We start from the raw sequence: 9,663 nt of genomic DNA on the forward strand, positions 1-9,663 counted from the left end.
GTCAGTCCGTTACTGAGGTTAGAAAATGCGAGAAGAAAATGTTAGAAATGGTCAAATAAAACAAGATTCGGGAACGGCTGAGCAGTGCCCCAAGTGGTGAGGCGCATCATTGCAGCTTCTCAGTAAAGCGTCGGGAGCTGGCGGACCACTGCCCCACGTGGCCAGCAATGTCACTACAGCTTCTCAGGGAAGAACCTTCCCCGCTGGCTGGCTCTCCCAGGCTGGCCATTGGCTCCTCCTGGGCTGGGAGGGAGATAAAAAGGGTTCTCCTGCCACCTAGGATTCTGCTTGAGCAGCAAAGCCTAAGGGAGCTCTAGTGCTGGTGCACTATGGGACGTGGGTGGCGCTGTGGGTAAAAGCCTCAGCGCCTAGGGCTTGCCGATCGAAAGGTTGGCGGTTCGAATCCCCGCGGCGGGGTGCGCTCCCGTCGTTTGGTCCCAGCGCCTGCCAACCTAGCAGTTCGAAAGCACCCCCGGGTGCAAGTAGATAAATAGGGACCGCTTACTGGTGGGAAGGTAAACGGCGTTTCCGTGTGCTGCGCTGGCTCGCCAGATGCAGCTTTGTCACGCTGGCCACGTGACCCAGAAGTGTCTCCGGACAGCGCTGGCCCTCGGCCTCTTGAGTGAGATGGGCGCACAACCCTAGAGTCTGTCAAGACTGGCCCGTACGGGCAGGGGTACCTTTACCTTTTTAGTGCTGGTGCAACTGGAGGCACTGTGTGGGGGGGAGGTAGGTTTCGAAATCTTACTGCGTGAACAAAGCAATAGAGGGCTAACTCAGGGCGGGGTTTACAGTCACTGAGTAAGCCTGGAAAAGAGACAAGTACTACTAAGCTGACTTTGAGAGTACAGGAACAGAGATTACTATGAGTAAAGACATAGCAACGCCACCCATAGTGTCATATCTATTCTTGCGTCGGGCGTTTGGTATTTAGGTTTTAAGCTGGATTGGATTTTTAAGGTTTCGTACGAATGCAAGATAAAAATGACAAACACAACAAAACACAATCAAGTTTATGAAACATAACAGAAGCAGTAGAGAGGTTGCATTTTCCAAATAGAGAGCAGATAACGTGGACAAATAAAAGCAGCAAGAGAAATTCAAGATTCATTGTGGATTTAAATTTTTTTAAATTGTCTTATGGCCATGGTTTTAAGCTGATATCATTTTCATCATATCAGCCATAAACGAACAACAACAAAAAAAAGAATTCACTATTAAACTCAGTTCTGTTTTATTATGATACCAAAGGAAAAGATTCTTAACACGATAAACTTCAATGCACATGATTCTACATGAGAGGAGCAGGTAAAAGATGACACCGACCTCCAGTTTCAGAGGTAGCCACCCAGTGACCTTCAATAGATGAATCGGGATTTGAACTCAGGACTGAGTTCTAATGCTGTTCCGACACCCAGCTCTCTTGTTTTCTGCTTCAACACGTGGCTGGCAGGGGGAGTCTCCCTGACACCCTTTTCTCTTCCATCTCACCCAACAGCTTGCCAGCTCTTATCAGTTGGCTAAATGGATCGTTTGCAGAGAGCTTCTGGAACAAGGTCCAAGGAGGGAGACAGACCAATCACTGCTGCAGGGAAGAGGTGACTTCAGAAGGCTCCTGGCCCTTGGATAGCATCTCGTTCCCACTCTCCTTGAAATCAATGGAACCCTGGAATCACAACCTGCTGTCTTCACGACTAATAGAGCTGGGGTCCAAATCTGGCTTTCCTACGCATGCGCCCTGCCCTGTGCATTCAGACTGACATTCCTCTCAGGAGCTCTTGCAGCCCAAGATGCAAATGTGCTTCGTGCGCAACTCCAGCTGGGTATCCCGAGAAGAAACGCCCATCGTCTCCAGAATCCTAGGGGAAGGAAAGCAAGAGAGCAGAAGCCAGGATTCAGTTCCGGGATTCATTGAAATGAAAACAATTACTGGACGAAACACCTCGAAATGTCCAGAGCTAGCACCGCTCCATCTTTTCACGGTTGAAACAAGTTGTCTTTTGACGGCAGCCAGGCGCATAATGGCGAGATACTTAGAAGAATTTGGGAGGCTGCCTCTTCGACAAACTGGTACCATAAAATGCGGCAAACGGCAGGTGTGGGGAAATGGGACTGAGGACATAAAGCTGGCATAAGGTTTGAAGCATGGCTTATCCACAGATTAAATGAATAGCTGGCATGTGGCAACACTCCTGACTTTGCCACTCACGTGCGTTAGCGGAGATTCCTGCATTGCAGGGGGTTGGACTAGATGGCCCTTAGGGGTCCCTTGCTTTTTAAAATAATTTTTAATTTGATTTTTAAAAAGTATAAACACGTAACAAAAAAAACCAAATATTGAGATTACTCTGAATCTCCTGACTTCCCCCACCCATCCCTTCCATAGATGGCATGGAATTATCCATACTTACTGTTACTTTACAATTGTGATTAAAATCCTGCTAATGTTTTAACTTGCTTACAGTAGTCTCGTAGATAAATTATAAACTTTTCCCATTCTTTCTTAAAGTTCTTGTCTTCTTGATTTCTGAGCTTCCCAGTTAATTTTGTCACCAACTTGGTTTGCCATTCTTTTCTGGTCGTGGTTATCTTTTCCTTCCATCCCTGGGCTAATTGGGGGAGGGGGGTCCCTTCCAACTCTACAATTTTGTTATTCTACATGGGAATTTTTTGAATTAAAAATTACAACGTGCATACTGGAGCTGAATTTTAATTGCAGAAAAAAATATGGAAATCCAAGACCTTCTGCTTTGCTGGCATCTCGTACTGAGAACAGTTACCGGTAAATTCTACTGCATGCCATTAATGAAAAGACATGCAATATCACAGGCTAAAGACTTCAACACGACTCTCCTAGTGGACTTAGCCATGGTTCCTTGGCCCTTCCACATGTGGCTTATTCCAGCAAACAGATTTTATCACCTTCGCTCTGTGTTTTGGAGAAGTGATTTCGCCTCCTCAGGCTGGGCTTCCAGATATTGTCGGTACGGCGAGAGTGACTGGATATATCCTATTACGTCAGCAACACTCAGGGGGATTTTATCGAAAATATCCGTCATCCTGGAAAGAAGCAGAAAGCTTTAGGAGAAGTGTGGGGCTGAGTTGAGAGTACGGAAATCTTTTGACTACGGAAGTGGTGTCAATCATATGTATGTTTGCTCAGGAGAGTGTGGCTGTTCAACTTAGTGACTTTGACAGCATTGTTCCGGACTTCCCAATTTGTATTTGTTTAGTTACAAAAATATTTGTACGTTGCTGTGTCATAAAAATATATCAAAGTTGTTTACAGCAACAAAACCATACAACTTACAAATTCAGTAAGTTGGTAAAAAAAGAAGAAGTTAAAAACAGGTATCATTTAACAACTGTGGATGCATTCTTAATACTTTGCATAAGCTTGGTGGAACAGAAATGTTTTTAGCAGGAGATTGAAGAGATTGGCATGGCTGGGTCCACGCACCGCATTGTACAAAAGGGCCTGATCCACTCACCTCTTCTTCTCCTGAAAGGGCAAAGAATCAAAGATTTCTTGGTAATCATTCTCAAGTGCCTTGATCTTTGCATTTTTAAAGGCGAGAAGCTGGTCTTGGATCTGGAAAAGAGAGAGAGAGAGAGAGAGAGAGAGAGAGAGAGAGAAGGGGTGGGGGGTGGGAAGCCACAGTCAGTTCTTTTATGCTTGCAAAAATCTCGCTGTTCAGAGCATGCTGCATAAAAGAGGATGCTGAGCTGTTAAAGGTGCAGAAATCCGGAGTAGAAAAATGGTCAACATGCAGATACTCTCTATATGGAAAGACTAAAAGCATTGAGGGAAATGTGTGAGGTGTGGCAGTCTATAGAATAACGTATTTCAAGACTGTCACCCAGTATGTGCCCATTTGATGGCTGGGATCTGTGAAACTGGCACTTTCACAAGTGTCACGTAACATTCATTCAGCACTTACAAGAAATCAATCTTTTATTGTGGCAGCACTTGGGAACTGCCTGCCCATTGACATATCTGGCTAAAAACGTTTTCATTCCCGCATGCCTACCTAGGTTTTAGTAGCTATAAGTGTTTGAAATGGTCAGTTTTATTTATTTTTTTAAATGTTTTTTAAATTGGTATTTCAAATTATATGTTTTTTAAATTGGTATTTCAAATTATAGTCAGACCTCGGTTCCCGAATGCCTCCGTTTTGGAACGTTTTGGCACCCAAACACCGAAAACCAGGAAGTAACTGCTCTGGTTTTTGAACGATTTTCAGAAGTAGAACATGCTACGCGGCTTCTGTTTTGAGTTTCCCTATTGTACTGAGGCTTCCGCTTTGTTTTCGGTTTCAGAAGTCGAATGGTCTTCTGGAACAGATTATGGTCGACAGCCGAGGTTTGACTGTAATATTTTAGACTGCCTTGTAAACCACTTGGAGCTCTTTTGTTTAATTTGGTGTGTGTATATATATATATATATGGACTATTTTAATTACTGAGCGGGGGTTGGTAAAAGTGTTGAAAGTCATGGTGCTTTGTAGAAACTGGCTTTATAAATATTGCTGCAATAAGCTAACAGAAAATAGCCACACAGTCACAAATCTTTCTGCAGAGGAAGGTCTTAAAACTTCTCCAAAAAATGTAAAGCAAGCTGACCATAAGAGCTTCTCATGGCAAAGATTTCAGAGGGTGGGATGAATTTTTCTTATCCCCTTCATGTCCTTGCCTGGGCCCTGAAATGATATTCTTTTCCATAGTGCCAGTGTTTTGAAGGAGGGATTAAAATGCACCCAGGACTTGTAGGTTTGCTCAATTAACATAGATTGAAGGACTCTTCTGTCCTTCTACAGGAAAGACACTTAAAAACAACAACCCCACAGACATTTGGGGCTAGAAAACTGGCAGGGATGGCCCTGAAATTTTTGGTCTGAAGGTGGACCTCAGGTCCGAGGTCTGGGCAGGCCGGCCTGTGCGATGGACTGACCTCTCTGAAGATCTCTGTTAACTCGTCTGTACAATCTTTGTAACACAACTGCATGTGCCGGTTGTAGGAGCTGAAGACCACACAGCCTGACGGCTTGAGAACTCGGTCCACTTCCTTCAGAAAGCGAGGCCCGTCAAACCAGTGGGCGGCCGCAAACGCCGTGACCAGGTCCACAGAGCCGTCTTCGAAAGGGAGGTCTTCGGCAGGGCACACCCTGTGGGAGGAGATGGCAAGGTGATTGTTCGAAGCCTGCTGGATCATCCTGTTCTCACAGTAGCCAGCCAGATGCCCCATTGGGAAACCCGCAAACAAAACCTGGATGTGTTGTAAACAAAAATTGCCCTTTTCCCTTATGGGGTATCCAAAAGCCCATATAGAGTCCTTACATAGGTTCCCTATTGATAGGAGAAGATAACAGAGGCCAACCAGAGAAGATTGAGAAGCAAAGCAGCTAGTAAGCTTGATTTTTATTGATGTGTTGCAACAGGGTGCTCCCCTCACATGCAGGAGGACGGAGGACGACCCAGAAAAATGGCGCGCAAGGCCTTATAATGACTTTTGAAATTGCCACCCTGTAGATCAAGACCACCCCCAGAAACATCATACATCACAGAAGGGGTGCAACCTAAGACCACCCCTCAGATACATCATACCTACATCACAAAAAAGGCGGTCTAAAACAGAAATTTTGAATGTTGTTTTTCTCCTGTCGTTTTTTTATCTCCTGTCTGGCAGGTTACTTGATTGGATTTCCTGGGGAGCCTTGCTAGTCTTTTGTAATGATAAATACTTAGTTCCTGGGCGAAGTCACAGGCTCACACCCTATTCATATCTTAAATGTGCCCGTAAGACATGATTTGTGAGGAAAGAGACAATGGGAGGTTTCCCACTTTGACCTTGCAGAGAAAACATTTGCTCAGTTTAGGAATCAAAATGGTTCCAGGTCGGACTTCCTGTGCTGATCTATGTACGTGCTTGGTTGGTATGCTTATGAACATTACCATATATCTAAGACCTCAAAAAGGCTGTTGCCAGAAGTCCCTGATAAAACCATTGATAGGAAAGGATTGATAGGATTGATAGGAAAGGAAATTTTTAAAAAGATAAAAATATCTTTCTATATGCCACGATGGCAGCAAGAACTATGCTAGCCCAGAATTGGAAAACGGATGTAATACCTACTATAATGGAATGGCAGGTTAAAATGGTTAATTACGCAGAACTGGCCAGAATATCAGGAAAATTAAGAGACCAGGGTGAACAGAAGTTTCAAGAAAACTGGAGTAAATACTTGATGTATATAAAAGACAATTGTAAAACTTTAAAGACACTGGCAGGGTTAAAATAACTCTAACAGCGTATGGTAGACAAAGTAAAATACACAAAATACGAGGTGCTAGAAGTTTTATGATACTTACCGAAGGAATGGAGGGGAGTCCGAGGCTCGGCGGAGCTTAAGATAAATATGTGACTCATTTGTATAATATATGTATGTATGTTGGTGTGTTTAATGGAAAATCAATAAAAATTTATGTAAAAAATACATTTGCGATAATACCGCATTAAACAGTCATGGCTTCCCCCAAAGAATCCTGGGAGCTGTAGTTCGTTGAGGGTGCTGAGTTGTTAGGAGAGACCCCTATTCCCATCACAATTCCCAGAGTACCCTGTGAAAAAGGATTGATCTAGGAACGCCATTCCCTTCTGTAAATCTGTGAATGTCCCAGTGAAATAGGGACACTTGACGGGTATGGAGTGGTAGCTCTGGGAGTGAGAGAGGGATCTCTCTTCACAACTCTCAGCCACCCTGGCCTTCACTCTGCCCACCTTGTAGGTCCAGCAGAGGCATCGTTGCTAGCTAGTAGCCACTGATAGGCCTCTTCCTTAATTTTTCTAGTCTTCATTTAAAGCCATCCAAGTTGGTGGCCATCCCTGCCTCATGTGGGAGGGAGTTCCATAGTTTAAATATGGGCTGCATGAAGCAGTGTTTTCTTTTGTCGGTCCTGAATCTTCCAACATTCAGCTTCAAGAGCTCTAGCGTGATGAGAGAGGGAGAAAAACGTCTTCCTGCCCGCTTTCTCTCAGCCATCCACGTGCGAGGTCAGCTCCTACTTACAGATAAGAGACATTGGGCGGTTGTGGAGCTCTCCTGGCCTCCTCGATCTGAGCTTCACTGATGTCTGTCCCGACCACCTTCTCAAAATGCTTTGCCAGAATACGAGTGCTTTGGCCCGAGCCACAACCCACGTCGACTGCCAGCTGCCCGGGGCTCACTCTCTGAGAAAAGATAGCGACACATCTCAGAAATGCATCACCAGGTCATTGTCAGCAAGGCTAGCACCTCAAAGTAAGGTAAAGGTAAAGGTACCTCTGTCCGTACGGGCCAGTCTTGACAGACTCTGGGGTTGTGCGCCCATCTCACTCAAGAGGCCGGGGGCCAGCGCTGTCCGGAAACACTTCCGGGTCACGTGGCCAGCGTGACATCGCTGCTCTGGTGAGCCAGAGCCGCACACGGAAACGCCGTTTACCTTCCCGCTTGTAAGCGGTCCCTATTTATCTACTTGCACCCGGGGGTGCTTTCGAACTGCTAGGTTGGCAGGCGCTGGGACCGAATGACGGGAGCGCACCCCGCCGCGGGGATTCGAACCGCCGACCTTTTGATCAGCAAGCCCTAGGCGCTGAGGCTTTTACCCACAGCGCCACCCGCGTCCCAGCACCTCAAAGTGCAAGTAGATAAATAAGTACCACAATGGCGGGAAGGTAAACGGCATATCCGTGCGCTGCTCTGCTTCGCGAGTAGCTGCTTAGTCATGCTGGCCACATGACCCGGAAGCTGTACGCCGGCTCCCTCGGCCAATAAAGCGAGATGAGCGCCGCAACCCCAGAGTCGGCCACGACTGGACCTAATGGTCAGGGGTCCCTTTACCTTTACCTTTTAGGGAACCTGTGGTCCTGCACCCACCCACCCCAATGTTGTTGGGAGTGTACAGCCCCCGTCCTCCGCAGCCAGCATGGCCAATAGTTAGCATAGATGGGAGTTGTACATCTTGAGGGACATGGCTTTCCCACTCTTGACTTACCCAAGGCCATACCTATCTAGGTCCGAGACATGAGCAGTTTTCACTTGAATACAGTGAAACCAGCTGTTAATTAACCCAAAATGTCATGGGCTGGTTTGACGCAGAAAAATGGCAGGAGGAACCAGCTGAGCGGCCCCCAAGTGACCTTTGTTCTGGGTCGCCTCTCGCCTCCTGGCACAGTGGGGTGATGGTAACTGTGTCTCAAGAGAAAACTGCTTCTTTCAGTTGGTTCCTGCCTTCACTTGTTCTTCTCTGACCCGTAATGGACTTCAGGGATACTTTGATAGGGAGTTGGCCTGTAAAAGCCAACTCCATTTTCTTCTTATATCACTGCTACCCCCTTGTTACTACCTAGGCACACCACCAAGAGGTGTAAGACCTTTTGCTAGAGTTCTAATGTTTGTTTATTATGAATATGTGTTTACCCTTAGCCTTATGCCTGCTAGAAGTTTTCACAGAAAAGGAATAACGAAAGATTGGTTGTTTACAAGAAATGAAAGAGACAGAATATTTACTTCGAGCAGCAAATTGACACTGTAGAATCGTAGAGTTGGAAAGGACCAGAGGCGCAGCAGGGCCTTCTTTTAGGCTGCTCAGCCTCCTCATCTAGCAGCTGACGCAGGAGGAGTCATTGACCATGCTATTTTTTTCCAAAAGTATTAAGAAGGCCAGGAAGCCTTCCAGGACATCTTCAGGATAAAGACTAGTATCAGAGTCAAGAAAGTTCATAATGGAGCTCTCCTTTTATATAAAATTATGCTAGCTGTACGAATGCAATCTACGGGTATAAGTTGATCAACTGGTATAACTTCAGACTGACACACACTATTACCGTATTTTTTGCTCTATAAGACTCACTTTTTCCCTCCTAAAAAGTAAGGGGAAATGTGTGTGCATCTTATGGAGCGAATGCAGGCTGCGCAGCTATCACAGAAGCCAGAACAGCAAAAGGGATTGCTGCTTTCACTGCACAGCCATCCCTCTTGTTGTTCTGGCTTCAGAGATTCAGAATATTTTTTTTCTTGTTTTCCTCCTCCAAAAACTAGGTGCGTCTTGTGGTCTGGTGCGTCTTATATTGCGAAAAATACGGTATGTTCTTACCTTTTCTTCCAGGTACGAGAAGATCACACCCTGTAGGTTCTCCTGTGGGGAAAACCTGTATTTTTGATAAATAGCAGCGTGAGCCCTGTCCTCAAACCGACGAGTGGCCATGGTTTCACGGAGCACAGCTTGCAACTTCTGCAAGTTCCTAGGGACACTGGTCTGCCTTTGTGTGTTTTTAAATGTTTTAACAGTGAAGTAAATTATTGTAGCGCTTTTAAATGTTTAACAGAGAAGTAATGTCCCTGTTTTCCTGTAGCGTAGTGAACTTTGGCACCGGAAAGAAGCCTGCCTCTTTCAGAATGCTGACTGTGCAATGCTAATTATTTCTCAGACTTGCTTTTTTGCAGCCAAGAAGCAAAGGATTCAGCTCTGAAATCCCTCTAGGGCAGCCTTGTAATAAAAAAAATTAAGGTCTTATATATATAATAAATGTTCATAAATGTACCAATCAAGCACATAAAGAGATATCTGGACCACATGTCTGGAGCAGCACAGGAAGACCATCCTGAAACCATTTTGACTCCCAAA

At 45.4% G+C, this 9,663-nt stretch overlaps 1 protein-coding gene across 1 annotated transcript; it reads right to left on the reverse strand.

The window, feature by feature from the left end:
* Nucleotides 1-1,217: 1,217 nt before the first annotated feature.
* Nucleotides 1,218-9,372, reverse strand: LOC114585430 (putative methyltransferase DDB_G0268948). Its single transcript, XM_028708085.2, has 6 exons — nucleotides 9,133-9,372; nucleotides 7,068-7,228; nucleotides 4,952-5,165; nucleotides 3,492-3,592; nucleotides 2,923-3,060; nucleotides 1,218-1,859 (listed from the first exon to the last, which is right to left on the reverse strand). The coding sequence occupies exons 1-6, from the start codon at nucleotides 9,241-9,243 to the stop codon at nucleotides 1,769-1,771; spliced, it is 816 nt and encodes a 271-aa protein (XP_028563918.2). The 5' UTR covers nucleotides 9,244-9,372; the 3' UTR covers nucleotides 1,218-1,768.
* Nucleotides 9,373-9,663: the final 291 nt, after the last annotated feature.

This window comes from Podarcis muralis, chromosome 15, assembly GCF_964188315.1.
Source record: "Podarcis muralis chromosome 15, rPodMur119.hap1.1, whole genome shotgun sequence".
NCBI classification, from domain to species: Eukaryota; Metazoa; Chordata; class Lepidosauria; order Squamata; family Lacertidae; genus Podarcis; species Podarcis muralis.

Bases quoted from the DNA above. Each gene is read 5' to 3' on its own strand.
- LOC114585430 (XM_028708085.2), bottom strand. From the start codon at position 9,243: ATGGCCACTCGTCGGTTTGAGGACAGGGCTCACGCTGCTATTTATCAA. The intron at 7,229-9,132 runs GTAAGAACATAC...ATCTTTTCTCAG, and splicing joins TCTCGTACCTGGAAGAAAAG to AGAGTGAGCCCCGGGCAGCT. The intron at 1,860-2,922 runs GTGATAAAATCT...TCCTTCCCCTAG, and splicing joins CTCCAAAACACAGAGCGAAG to GATTCTGGAGACGATGGGCG.